This window comes from Caloenas nicobarica, chromosome 15 (genome assembly GCF_036013445.1).
Source record: "Caloenas nicobarica isolate bCalNic1 chromosome 15, bCalNic1.hap1, whole genome shotgun sequence".
Classification (NCBI taxonomy): domain Eukaryota; kingdom Metazoa; phylum Chordata; class Aves; order Columbiformes; family Columbidae; genus Caloenas; species Caloenas nicobarica.
In genome coordinates, this window is record NC_088259.1 from 14,028,627 (window position 1) to 14,043,212 (window position 14,586).

General features: G+C 48.4%; 1 protein-coding gene across 2 annotated transcripts; it reads right to left on the reverse strand.

Moving 5' to 3' along the window:
* Window positions 1-2,350: 2,350 nt before the first annotated feature.
* TFAP2C (transcription factor AP-2 gamma) lies at window positions 2,351-14,366 on the reverse strand. 2 transcript variants are annotated; one of them, XM_065645710.1, is made up of 7 exons: window positions 14,337-14,366; window positions 9,004-9,480; window positions 8,653-8,704; window positions 6,912-7,134; window positions 6,128-6,246; window positions 4,575-4,716; window positions 2,351-2,711 (listed from the first exon to the last, which is right to left on the reverse strand). In XM_065645710.1, the coding sequence occupies exons 1-7, from the start codon at window positions 14,364-14,366 to the stop codon at window positions 2,426-2,428; spliced, it is 1,329 nt and encodes a 442-aa protein (XP_065501782.1). In that variant the 3' UTR covers window positions 2,351-2,425. The 2 variants fall into 2 exon arrangements, with proteins under 2 accessions (XP_065501782.1, XP_065501781.1); XM_065645709.1 differs by lacking the exon at window positions 14,337-14,366 and adding an exon at window positions 10,880-11,075.
* Between the last annotated feature and the right edge of the window lie 220 nt (window positions 14,367-14,586).

Below are 14,586 nucleotides of genomic sequence, written 5' to 3' on the forward strand. Positions count from 1 at the left end.
ATTATTTCTCAAATGCTACAATGAGTCTAACAAATGCAAAGACTGGAATTTCACACCTCTTTAGGAGAGAAGGGGACAGGATTGCAACTCAAAAACCAGCTCTCCTCCCAGCTCACCACTGATACATTCATTCATTTTTTTTGCGCTTCCCTTTCCTTTCTTCTCCCTGCACGCCTTCAGTAGTTTGCCTTTGTCCTTTAAAGATGAAAACATAAAAAGAATTTATAAACAAAGTGTTCAGAAATGGTACACATTGCCTGTTTTGTGAAAGGAACACACTTGCCACGAGATGATGAACCGAATCCCTACTCGCAGTTCTTGCCCAGTGCCACCATTCAGAGTTTTTGCCCAAGCCCCACACCTGTCAGATTGAGCGGGTGTTGAAACACCAAGGACAGACTAAAGCCCAGGTTCAGGTTGTTGCTTTTTCAGAAAGTACTGGAAAAAAAAAAAAAAACCCACAACCCAAACAGTTTCTCTTCAGGAAGGTTAGTTGGGCTGGTTTGCATCCGTGACGCCGAATGCCACTGCAAGCCTCAGATCCTGCCTCGCCAGCACCGCACAGAGCACTGTGGGGACTTTCTGCAAAATGCTGTAAACTTCCCCGAATCAGTAAAATTGGGCTGAAACCAGATGGGAGACCTATCAAATTTCACACGCTAGGATTTTGTAAATATTTGTCATTAGAGACAGATTATTCTAATAAAGTCAGATTCACTAGAAGGCAAAGCTGGTAGGATTGATTTTTATTTAGAGGAAGCCTTGCAGTTTGTGTTTAAGCTGCATATTTAAATAGGCAGCTAGCTTGATAATGACATCTTAGGAAATGGAAAAAAGATTCTTGGAGATATATAACGTGTTTAATTGAAACCATTAGTTGTACTGGCAAACAGCTTCATATTTCTGTTCTGTTAATCCGAACAAAGTGCTGCAATTATGACTCAATACATAATGTCCTTTAGTGCTACTCGCCCCACATTCCCAAAGTATAGAAAGAAAACAAAACTGTTTTCAGTTAACAAAACATTCCATGCTTCTATCCAGAATACTTTTATTATATGGTTATCATATACATCAGAATTATAGTGGGAACATTTACAAGAATGTAAAGATAGTTCAGAACCTCCATTATTCACATACACACTAACTCACACACTCATTTTGCATGTCTGGTCAGTTATCAGGTGAATGATGCACAAAATTATTGCTTTGTGAACATACACCTCAGATTAAATCTAATCTTCAGTGGCAAGAATTTAGATATGAAAAAAAAAGTCTTAAATACCCTGTATAACATACCTGTGCATAAACCTAAAGATATGTTTAGCTTACCCATAACCTTTGAAATACTTACCAAAATTAAATTTTGAAACCCATTTATAAAAAAAAAAGTATTAAAAAGTTCACCATTATTTACAAATCCAATTAAATTACACATAAATAAATATTTACATTCAATACACTGCTTCCCTTAATACACATAAAGCCTCCCTGGAAATATTTTTTGGCCTTAATAGGCAAAAAAAAAAAAAAAAAAAGAAAAAAAGTTATGTGCCTATTCTTTCAAGTTTCCCCCCCAATTTGAAAAGAAGACAATATAAATATATGAATAAAGCTGCAATATCCTTAGACACAGAAAGCAAATTTCTAAAAGCATTTTCATTTTGTACTATTCCTTGTTAAAAAATATCAAGATAGTATCACTGCAGCCAACATTACTGCAGTTTTTAAAAGCCTGAATATTCCCATAAAAATAAGCATGTCAAATGCCATCAGATAACTTTTAAATCTAGCAGGATTTTAGTACTCTCATATGGCAATCTGAAAATAAAGAACAAAATAAAAAAGCACAGAATAATGATACTATTTTCAGGTGTTTATAAAAAGTTTTAATGTACATAAATCTATATACCATTGTGTAATACTGCTTTATTGTTATTGTTGCATTTAGAGAGAATAAAACCCTGAAATTGTATCAGATAACAAATAGGCTTCCATCTAAAATCTGTATCTTAAAACCTATACACGGAGCTGGTCACCACTAGATACTAGATGTGGAAAAGAAATCTAAATATATCGCTTTGTATGTTTCCATCAAACCCCCTTTATAGCACCACTTTTACAGCAAAGATTTCAATACACTTGTACCAGGTACTTATCTTCTGGTAATTCCTTCCACAGATCAGGGATACTGCAGCTTTTAGAAAGACTTGTCTCATGGATCCAGGGGGAGTGAAGATCCTGAATAAGATGATTTTTTTTTTTTCCTTTTTTCCCCTCCTTTCTTAAAAAAAAAAAAAAAAAAAGAAAAGACAAAAAACCCCAAACAAACAAAAAAAACAACCTCAAATCTCTATGTTCCCCCTGGCAAGAAGATCCCAGTCTGTGTTTAGGAGGAAGAGTTCAAAGTCTGGTTTCTCTCCTTTTACTTCCTGTGCTTATCCATTTTATCAATGGTTTTGTTGGTTTCTGCAGGGCTCTGGTCGCCAGCGTTCATGTACGTTTTGTCTGCTATTTTTAATGCTTCATTTAGGTAGTTCTGGACGGATGTCATGGCAGCGCAGATGGCAGCACTCCCAAAGCCATGTGTGATCAGGCTAAAATGAGTCAAGCAGCCCTGGATGCCAGGGTCCAAGATGGGACTGGGTCTCGTGTTTCCAAGAGGAGTTCTGTCCTGAGTGAGGAGGTCCGTGAATTCCTTGCAAATCTGCCTGCGAGACACAAAGCGATCACACTTTACACTGTGGTGGGAATTTATGCAAAAGCAAAATAAATAAATAAAAATAATGGAGGAATTCCGCATCAAAGATTTGGCAGTTATGTGGGCATTAGGATTTTCAGAAATTCACTACTTCAGCAGCAGTACTGCCTGACATGAAAGCCTATTTATTAGCAGCAGTTTTTGGTGAAGCTTCTGTTATATCTGTGTCACAAAAACACATGCACACTCTGCAAAATCATCTCTCCATCTCTGGTGTCTGGCTGGCTCTGCATCTTTTGCTCTAGATTTCAAGGCAGAAGTGGGAATTTAGGGCTAGTTTCTGCGAGAACTTCCAGAGCTGCGGTTAAGTGATTTAGAAAGACTAAAGCGGCTGAACAGGAGATTCAGTTTAGTTGTGTGTATTATATGTATATGCCCTCTTTAAGGGAGACCCAGGCCCTGATCCTGCAAACGCTGACACATATGCCTGGCAAAACATGAACGGTTAATAACGCTCAAGCATATGTTGTTTGCTGCTTGCAAATCTGTCCCCTTGACGGGATTTCACAGGAGCTGAGCAATCTTAACAGAATCATCACTAACAGAATTTCTCAGTCACAAACATCTTCCAGAAGATTGTTATCGGTGTTGATAACAATACCAACAATGGTAATACTGAAAAGCAGAAGGACCAGAACACAGTAAAAAACATAAAGTTCAAGCTATAGGAAAGAGACTATATTTCTAAATTTCTAAGAGCTATATTCTTGTAAAAGAAGGTCTCTCTTTCGGGAAGGCTGGATTAATTCAGCAACAGGAGTGCGTTTCTCGTGCCTGATCTGAGCCTGGAGTCGGGGCGACTTTTGTCAGCAGTTTAAGCAGGCTTTTCTCAGGTCCTCTGCAGAGCGAGGATACCATCAAAAGCGAAGAATGACACCAACCCAAACCAGAAAACATCTCAGAGCAGAAGAGATCACAAACTGAAGGCTTTGTCAAACCTCAGCCCGGGAAGGCTGGGGGGCAAGGGGACAGCAAGCACTCCAGCCACTGGTTTAAGATAAGCGTGCCTCACCACAGGTATTTCCTACCAGAGGCCCATTCAGTACCTGGTTTATTTACAGGTACAAGTGTCCGCAGAACAGCCATAACAAAGCTTCTCCTTTACCCCTTCTCCCCTGTTCATCAAGGTTTGCAACAGGGATTTAATTAAGTACGAGTATTTTTCACATCTACCAAAGGTTGGCTTTCACTGAACTATAAAAATATTCAGCTTTAACAGTGAAAACAGACTATCCATAGCTCTGGAGGCCCAGTGTCCCGTGGGGGACAGCCCTGTGCTGCTGCTGCCACAAGCAGAGACCAGGACATGGCAGCGGAGCCTCCCCGGCACCCAGGACACCCCCAGTGAGTCCCCGTGGAGATGCCTCTCAGAGGCGGGTGAACCATCTCCTGCTCCCAGTCCCATGCTGGTTCCCAGTCCCACACTGGTTCCCAGTCCCAAGCCACACCTGCCCTCCAGGTCCCCAACCTCACCAGATCCAGGGGCATCTTTTTCTTAGAGATATATAGTTATCCTGGCAGAGGACTTTTTCTGAAGTTTTTACTACAGTTAAAAGCAAGAGAGAACAGAACTGGTGCAAACTGCTTCAGAACTACCATCCAGGGTTGCTGTTATTATTATTGGTTCAGACTAAAAATAACTTCTGCCATAGTTGAATTCAAACCAAAACCAAATAAAAATAATTGCTTCATCTCCCTAATTAAAATTACACATGAAAATGTACCAAACTGTACAGTCACAGATACTCGTGGTCAGACAAAAGCATCTTTTAAAAGGATATGTTAAAAAACAAAATCCAAGCCCAAAACTTACTTTGCAGCAAGAAGCATATTCTTCCTGTTTGCCATTTCATTGCGGCCCATGTGTGGTCTAGTTAAATATTCGGCCACTGCTTTGGAAGGAAACTCTGTCTCGCAAACGTAACCAAAGTCCCGAGCAAGATGTACAGCTTCACCTGGTGTGGGTAAAAGGGAATGCTTATGAAGTGTAGTTACATCTATTTATTATAAGGGGATCAGGGAAATTAAGCAAAGTGAATTTTTGAAGTGTATTTTAGAAAGGGACACTATTTTACCACCATACTACTCATTATTTTCTAATTAATAGATCAGTGTTTCTTTGTAAGTTTGTATCAAAGGAGGAAAAAAACCCTACTGCTACAAAAAGAAATATCTTGCCTTTATACTGGAAAGAAAAACCTGTGTCTTTATCCAGATTAACTGTGCAAATACTAGAATTCTGTCTAGATCAAACTGTCCATTGATTTTTTTAAAACCAGGCAACTAAATTCTACTTATATAATAAAGGGTTTATCAGTTTGATATATTTTCTAAATACTTTCTAATAAGCATTTTCACATAGAAAATAAAATTGTCAAGGTGTATAACTAAGCCACTTTTTTTAAAAAATTAAGGCAATTTCATCAGGCTTAAAAAAATGGATTGGCATGAACAGCGTGTTACCTGTAACATACATGTGCGCATGTGCACACGTACACGGTCTCTTAAACCTGGCTTCCCAAGAATGGTTTTAAATGGAAGCTGCTATAATGGGAGCTGATGTAGAAGTGAACTAGCAGTATGGTATTGTTAGATCATTTTTCACTTTTCAATTGCTGCTTCTATTCCTACTAAGTTGTACCACTACCAGGAGCTGTTTTAAACAGGAACACAAAACATAACCACACACGTACATATATATATATATACACCCTTCAAGTCAGCTTAACTGATAGAGGGTCCAACATGTTACAGATTAAAGGGGCTCCAGTTTCCTATCAGGAAGTCAAAAGCTATAAATCTCACTTTATATGCTTGTTTATTAGAAAAGCTTTCGAGGATAGCGCTGAGGTAGGGCCAGGCACTGGAGTCAGCTGCCCCGGACTTTTAAAGTTTCCCAGTAGGGAACCAAAGCCACTGAAGGGATGAGTTTCACTCCTTTTGCCTTCCCTGCCTGTCCCCGCACACACCATTACAAAACCCGAAACAACTCAGCCCCCTCCAGAAACACAGAGTGGACAAACTGACACTTCGGACACCTCGGGGTGCAGGAGTTACTGCATCCCTGCCAGCATCCCTGCAGTGCAGGGTGAGGAAGAGGAGGAGGAGGAGCTGGGTTTGTGCAGATACGGCTCTGGGGCCAAGGGCTTCGTGATCAGATTTGAAGGGAGAAGGGGAGAGGAGCCCCTCAAAGGCAGCACAGCTGTTACTTGCTGCAATGTCCCCACCATGTGCACTTTCAAATAGGCAAAAAGCTCCCTATTACATACATTGACTTTCTAGCTTTTACATGCTTTGCCTAAAGGTAAAAGCTATACACAAGGGGAAAAAAAGTTTATTTTTTTTAAAGACACATTCAAGACTGACCTTCCACCAAAGATGTCAATAGCGTCACATTTGCAGCTTTCCTTCTACCAGCAGGAAGATTCAAGCCAATTTTATCCAGTTTTTCCCTTAATGACCTGCCACCATTTTTAGATTTGGCTCTGTAATTAAGGAGGGGGGGGGGGAAAAAGGCTTTATTGATCTTCAGGGAACACTTCTTTTTAAAGATGAGAAATTCCCGTTCCTGACATTCAATAGAGTTCTACTGGGGGGAAGATTAAAAAAACAGGCTGTCTTTTCAAGTGACCTACTTTTTAAATGCTTTAGTATAAACCAGCCAGGGTGAAACACAGCAGGTCAAAATTAAAACATTTCAAACCGCACTATTGAAACCAACAACTGTAGAATGATCACAAGCAAGTTAAGTGTACGCAAAAAAGGACATATAAAGTGTCCTTGTAACGATTAGTCAAGACCATGAGATTTAATCCAAGAAATCATTCCACGGGGAGCCTGTTTGTCAGGAATAAGAAAGCTCCAAGAACAGTTTTTTGAGACAAAAATCCAACTTTAAACAGAGAACAAGAATTGCTGTCAGAGCTGTTAATAGCACTTCCCGAGAAGCAGCAGAAGTGCAAAGAAGTTTTATTTCCAAAGCTATTAGGATTCAGTGTTGTTCGGCTTCTTAAAAATCAGAAATTCGCTAAAAGGCTTTTTTTTAGCTTGTTATGCTAATCTGGCTGCTCACACACACGCAGAAGCGCAAGAAAAATCACGAACAATGGACGCGATGGGGATGGTTGTAAGGGAGTTGCAGTCTGCCTACCTTCTGAGCACTCCTCCTAGCAAAGAGGCGTTGAGACACTCGGGGGGCGAGAGCCGCCTCTGAACCTCTGCTACTGTCACTTTGTATTTCGACGTGGAGCTCAGGAGGGAAAGTCTCCCCGGAACCGAACAAAATACTTCATTGGGGTTTATGACCACTCCAATTAATCCATCCTTTTGGCAGGGGAGGCTCAGAGCACTGTTTTTCGTTAAGGAAATGGGACCTGCGGGAGGAAGAGGGAAACCAGGTTATTTTATAAAAGGGAAAAATAAATAGGAAGTGGCAAGCGTATTTCCTTTCTCCAAAAAAAGATCAGGAGAGGGGATTTCGTTTTGTGTTAAATGCTCACGCCACTGACCCCCGTGTCCCCAGCATCTCCCTGCAGCACAAGGCTCGGCTGCAACCAAAAGGTCCCCACAGCTATTCCTGAACAGCGACGTTTTGTCCCACTACATTTCAAGAAGCCGCTGAACTCAACTAAGAATAGTTTTTTTAAAACGCACAAACCCCACATCCGTGAAGCAGCATGCTGCAATTTAGCAAATCTGTGCTTATAAAAAGCCCGATACAACTACAGGCTTCAAATTATCATCTTTCAGCTACTGTCAAAAACTCTTTCTGAGCCGGGGCAGGGAGAAGCCTTCCAGCTCCTGCTGGGGCTCATCTTCCACCTCACACAAGCGGAGTTAAGAAACCGCCTCTGGAACTTAATCCTAACAAATTCATAACAGACAGTGCAACAGAGAGAGGGATGCAGCCCAGAAGAGAACTGAAAGTAAAATGTTTCTCGCTAATGGCTTCAACCTTTAGGTGAATAGGGACAAGAAAGGCTTTGCAAGGAGCAAACCACAGATCCAGCTTTTCCATCCCCTTGCGAATCCGCGCCGTTAACCCCCCTGTGTTAACGTGCTGCTGGCTCACAGCACCGATCCGAAAGGGTTAAAGAGCGGAGCTCGGCCCCGCTCCCCGGAGGGGGAAAGATTTTTCAGTGGTGCATCTGACAGCGAAATTATTCTCCCATGAGCTAAACGCAGCAATCAAAGCTCTGACAAACACTTCTGCTTTTCCTCAGTTAGGTATTTGTTTGAAGTCTTCAGAGGAAACTTCCACTGATTTTTTTTTAAGCACGAATTTGTTTAAAAACAAAAGCAGGAAAAAAAAAAACTAAATTACTGTAAATTGAGTCAATACGTCTTTCTCCTTCCTTAAAACCTCGGCTAGAAAACCATTTCGATTAAGATAAAGCCAAGCAGGCTTATGCCAGCGAACTCATTCGCTTTTAAAGTCTTGAAAAAAGTTGAATTAAAAAAAAAAAAAATCACGCACACCAAAAAAACAAACTCTTCCAGCACTAGTAATAACAACAAAAAAGCGGCACCATGTCCCTTTACACACGGGTATTCCAGGACAACATTACATTCAGTCCGAGGTCCTGGTTTCGATTAAAGCCGCACACGAGAGCAGGGACACTCCGTGCGGGGACGGCCAGTGTCCCCGAGGTGTCCCCTCCTGGGCTCGGAGCCGAAGCGGGATGGCCCCGGGGGTTTGTCCCCACCGCCACCTTCCCTCAGATGGCGTTAGAAAAATCCACCGACAGAGAGAGTGTAATAAAAACTCCTCCGCCCTTCCAATCCGAAAGGATCCGTCTTTTAAAAAGATAATAAGGCGTCAGTTCACCGGTGCGTCATTAAACTTTAAACTATTGACAAGGGAAAGTAAACTGCAGTGCCACCTTACTGACCTTTTCTAATTACTGTCTGGTCGTGCATTAGTAAGTGTTGATCTTCCACATTCTGGAAAGAGAAAGGGGAGAAAGTTTCGCACCTCGAAAAGCTGAGGGAACGGAGCCGGGGGGGCTTTTGGGAAACCCACCCCCACCCTGCGTGTCCCGATTTTAAGGGCAGAAGGGAAGAAAAGGCGGGTTTCGTGGAGGATGGGGCAAGCAAAGGCGGGATGTGCAGAACGGGCCAGTGCCTGGAACCCCAGCAGAGCGCTCGGGCATCTCTGCAGCAGGGGAGTGCCTGTCCCGCCCGCCTCCCGCGATGGACGGGGCGGCCCGGAGGGGCTAATGGGGGTCCGGGGGCCACCTTACCTGCACCTCCTCCATCTGGTGGGCCATGTCGTGCAGACCCAGGTTATCGGCCAGCGCGGAGGCGTCCAGCCCGTGCCCGTGGGGCAGGAGGAGCTCGGAGCGCCGGTACGTTTCCCTGCGGCCGCCGGCGGAGCCGCTTTCCAGCGCCGAGAGGTGGGGGACGAGACCGGGGCGGGCGTGGGGAGTGAGAGCGGCCGGGTCCTGGCTCTGCCGGTTGGGCCAGGCGCTCTGCTGCTGGCTGGGGGGCGGCGGCGGCGGCTGGTGGAGCGGGTTGATGGAGAAGGGGTCCCCGAGGTGAGAGTAGGGGTCGCTGGACTGCGAGTAAGGCAGCGGCTGGTACGGGGGAGGGAAGTAGGGGGGCTGGAAGTCGGAGGCGCCCGAGTGAGAGAGTGGCGGAGCTGAGCTGTACAGGTGCTGACTGACCGCCGAGAGGTGCGGGAGCCGCGGGTTGCCGTTGCTGCTCCCATCGTGCCGGTCCTGGAAAGGACAGAGGGGTGGGGGAGAAGGGAGGCGGCCGTCAGCGGGGGGCTGTGGGGCAGCGGCGACAGCCCAGACCCGGGGGGACGCGCCGAGCGGCGGCACTTGCTGGCACCGGGGAAAAGGAGAGAGCCGCCCTGCTCCTGGCTGGGTAGCCTTCTCTTTTTAAGGCACTTCGCGTAAGGAATCAGCCCCGCTCCCAGGGAAGAGATTACAAACCAGCTCTCACTGCTCTCCTCATCACAACTACAACACGCTAACCCTCATTCTCGCGCAAATCCTTTAAAGGGTCATTAAAATTAGAAAAATTCAAATCAGCGACGCAGCCCGATTTCCGCCGCGCTGCCCCGGCTGGGGAAGAGACTCCGATGCCGGGGGCTGCGGACTGGCTGCTTTAGGAGAGAAGAGCCCTGGGCACAGCAGCCCGGAGGCCCCTGGCACGCAGTCCCTCCCACGGCCCCGGGAGCCGTGCGGGACCCACAGCTCACGGCTGCCGGAGCGGCAGGGAAGGACGCGCTTCTCCCTCCAGCCGTCCCTTCTCTGCTGGAATCTCCCCCCATTTCAAGTCTCAGCAGTCAAAGCTCAAATGCCTACAGTGGGCTGATCCAGGGATTTAGCAGCTTCTGGCTTCACGGTCATTAAAATAACAGGGCTAGTTAATAAGAGGTGAATGGGGTACCAATGGAGCGTGAAGCGGGGACTGCAGCTAATCTGTAGGAGGCAAGCGGGCGGACCGCGACCAATGGAGCCGCGAGGGTGGGGAACGGGGGACACAGTCGCTTTCGGAGAGATCAAAACCCGGGAGGACCTCACGGGGTGTGAGAGACGCTCCCGCGGAGAATGGGAACGTGGGAAGGGCCGCTCAGGGCACTGCCCGGCTCAGGCTCAGCCCGCAGCAGCTGGTACCTGCCGGGCGGCTCCTCCGCACCGCCCGCTCCTCTCCCACCCGGAGCGGGGCCTCGCAGCCCGGACCCGTCCGGCAGGCTGGGGCACGGGGCTCCGGTGGGCTGGGGGCTGCCCGCTTCTGCCCTCGGCCCCGGCTGTTGCTTCTCCTGCCCCCTCTGCCGGAGGACACTTCATCGGGGCGATGCTTCGTCGGGCGGGCAGGGGATGTTGGTTTAGTTCTCCCAGCCGGGACTTTCACCCCGTTTTCTTTAAGAGTCCAAAAGACTCGGGGAAAAAAAATAAAATTCGCACCTCCAAGGAAAAAATAATTAAAAAAGAAAAGGCAAACCGGGGATCTTCATTCAGGAAGGGACAAATCCTACACGGCGGGGAGGCAGGAGAACCGGGCGCCGGCTGGAAGCGAGCGGGGAGGGAGGGGGGAGCGGTGGAGCTCCGCGCTGCCCCACGCCGGACCCCCCCTGTCCCACTCGCGACCCCTCCCCGCACTTCTCACCTCGCAGTCCTCTTCATACTTGACATTATCTGCTAGTTTCCACAACATGGCGTCCAGCGTCCAAACCAGGTGTGTGGTGTCGAAAACAGACGAGAGCTCAGCCCCCCCCCACGGGCGGTAAATCCACGTCGGCGCTCGGGAAGAGGAGCTGCCCCCCGGACGGAGCTCAGTTGGCAGGCATGAAGGCAGATGACGGACTAAACCTCCACGCTAATGGTCACTCGGGTTTTTTTCCCTGCTCAGACGCCCTTAATGGCAATAGGATTATCATAACTCCTCCCCAGGGATGGCTTGGAAGCCGCGGCTGCCAGCCACTCAGGAGGGAGCGCGCAGCCCCAAGCCACTCCTTCCGCGCTGCCCTCCGCGCCCGCGCAGGGGTGGGGAGGCAGTGCAGAGCCGAGCCCTCTCCTCTCCCCTCAGCACCCCCCGAGAGCTCGGGGGGGCAGTCCTGGCCCGCGGGAAGGGGTCACGCGTGGACATCCCCCCGCACCCACACTGCAACGAGGCTGTCTCAAAACCTACCTCCTCCCCAACAAGTGTTTGACTTTTTGGGGTGGGGGAAGCAGTGTCGGGTGTCCCCACTTCCCCACACACGTGGAAGGACTTTGCTAAAATCCGCGTGGGAAGGCGCGGTGCCGGTGCGCCCACGCTCGGCGGGTCCGGCGACTTTTGGGGGAAACAAACTCGGAAAAACTCCTCGTTGCAAAAGCAAGAAATTCCGAGCGCCAGCCTGAGCTCCACTTGCATAATTGTCAAGAGTTTGAATTACTGATTACAACTTGTAAGCTACCAGTGTTTAAGGTATAATTTACTTAATTATCCGACAAGATTATTGCAGTTTTGTTGAATCTCTGGTAGGTAAAGCAGCACTGATTCAGCGTCCTCGATTCAGGGCTGTTTGCGTTGTGCCACTGGTTCCTCGCATCATTATTATTTTTATTGTTTTAACGAAAATCCCGCCTGTCTAATCTTTTCGCGCAAACGCGGGCCTGGGGAAGCAGGTGGGAGGTGAGACAGACATTTTCGGACGCCGGGAGCACACTTTCATCTAAACTTAGAAAATACTTCCCTGCCAAATTGCTACCTTTCTGCAGCCATTTGATCTAGGCAGTTATGTGTGTCAGACAAAATGATCATCGTTCTCGAAAGCAACGACTTCTCGCAGTGTTTTAAGGTGCATCCGTGTCACTGCTCATTTACATGAGAGGAGCAAGTGTTTGTTTATTGTGGCAGGGACAAAAGATGACCCTGGACAGTGCTGGCTGCGGAGATCTGGGCTATCAGTGCCCTGAGAGCTGCTATTAAAGGCCCGAGATAGACCCACGTCTCGAAATTTAAAACAGTTCACACTTCCCTCGTTTTTTTCCTAAGGATCAGAGAAGGAAAATAACGAGAACACTAGTTTTAACAGCAACAACAAAAAAAACCCCTCACACACAAAAATTAAAAACACTCCATCCGACTAAATGAATGATCTAAAAATAAAACTGAGGAGGACGGGGGTGCTGGAAGTAACTGTTGGAGGTGTTATCTGCCTTATCTAGCAGGCAGGTGCTGATTTGCAGCAGTTGCATTAAGCCCATCATCAGCAGGGACTCCGCATTATCATTTTTGGTGGAGTCTCTATTTATTTTTTTTAAACAACGGTGTTTTTCTTCCAGGGATGTTTCTTTGAAATGCAGTTCGCGACGATTACTAGCGAGTGTGCTTGCACTGCTGCTGGCGTCATTAAGACTAGGGATCTAAATAATAAAAGACAGGGGGAGCTTAAAGTTCATTTGTATTAAAGGGACAAGACGGATTTAAAAAGAAACGAGGAAGAGAACCGTCGAGCTTCCCAGGTTTGGGATCAGCTCTTCTTCCTTTCGAAAAGACCCTGTATTGCAGCTACGTTGGTCATTTTTATCATAATTTCAGAAGCACATTTTTCTTTCTGCTCAGAAATGTCACACTGAGAGACAACCGTGGTTTTCTCATTCTTTAGAACGGTCCCTGTTCTGAACACCTTCATTTTGTTTCCTTTGGTGGCCAAAATCACGATAATTAATTCAGTTTCTTGTTACGTATACGTATGTTTATAAACAGAGGAGTGGAAGAGGATGAGGGTTTTAGAAGAAATTACTTAAACAAGGCCACCAAAATAAGCACTTTACTTCCTAGAAAACAAACCGAGAAAGCAGAGAAGAGGCTAAATAGGGGGAAGTTTCGACAAACTTTCCCGTACATCCACTTGCTCCTCGGTCTGTGCTCGCAGCCGGGGCGGCTGCCAGGGACCGGCAGAGGGGTCCGGGCTCCGCGGGGATCGAACAGCCGGGCGAGGCGAGGCCGGGCCGGGCTCTGCCCGCCGCCTCCGCGGGGTGTCCGCACCGCAGCGGCTCCTCCGCGCCCCGGCCGCCGCCGCGCAGGTGATGCCGCCCCCGGGGCCGAGGGAGGCTCCTGCCCCGGGTGCTTCTGTCGAGGGATGTCTTGAATAAACGCCAAGGCGAACAGCCCGGCACCCCGGCTCGGGCCTTTTCTGGGAGGTGCGAGGGGGATAACGCTTTTTGAGACGCTCCCCCCCGCCCCGCAGCGGGGCTTTCCGCAATCCTCTCCGTTTACACGCGAACCGACGGAGAAGCGGGCTGCAGCCACCTGCGAAGCACACTGGCGGCCGTGTCCCCCCGCGCCCGCTGAGACTGTCACTTTCCAGGGAACTCCGGGGCACAGGACAGGCGCGGGCAGCCAGGACACGGTACCTCCCTGGACACTCCCCTTGAGACACGGGTCAGAGCTGTGCAGGAACCGAGAAGCCGCCAGGGAGGTGGCTCTTGACAGGTGGCACCTTTAGTTACTTATTAAAAAAATAAAAATTTGTGCCCTTACTTTGGGGACATCCCCTGCTTCCGAGGAGAAGTGGTTTCTTGCTTCCTGGGGGTTTAGTTCCCCCGCACACATCTCTTTTTACCAGGATGCAGTTTCCCATGGGGGACCATAAAGCACCTCCAGGTGTGAACACGCTCTCGGGAGGGCAGCCAGAGCCTCTGTCACATTCAGTGGTTTTCCTATTTGGCAGCAATTAAAAGCGAGCGTGGGGATGCTAATTAGTTACATTCCTCTTCCTCTAAAAATTATTTAAACACGCAAATATCTGTATCATTAATGAGGCTGCAGTAACCTGTCCGGATTGTCGCCTCGGCTCCTGCAGAGCTTTACAAAGGGAGCTGCTGCCCCGCGGCCCCGGGAGACTTTCCGTGTAACTTCCACAGCGAGTCCGCGGGGAGGGGCGGAAAGTGGGGTGTCCCCCACCCCCTCACCCCACGCAGCTGCGCAGCCCGGAGGGGCAGGACCCCCCCAGCCCAAAGCCGGGAGAGGCAGAACCGCCCCCCGCTGCGGAGGGTTCCTGCTCAGGCGGGATGGCTCCCCGGGGTGTGTGGGGGTCCCGGGGCGGGGGGGCCGGGACAAGTGCAGAGGTACGTACTTGCCAGTCGATCCTCCCCAGCAGAGCCATGGGGCGTGCGGTGCCGGCAGCTGCCTCCGTGGCGGAGCCGCGGACACCTGGGCGCGGAGCAGCGCGCCTGCGCACCGCATCCGCCCCCCGGCTTGTCCTCCCCCTTTCCAAACCCCGGCCCCTGCAGCCCCCCCGCCCCGCAGGCTCCCCAGGCCCGAGAGAGGACCGAAGAGACAATTCCGCTGCCCCGGGGCTGCCCCCGCCGGGATTCATTCTCGGC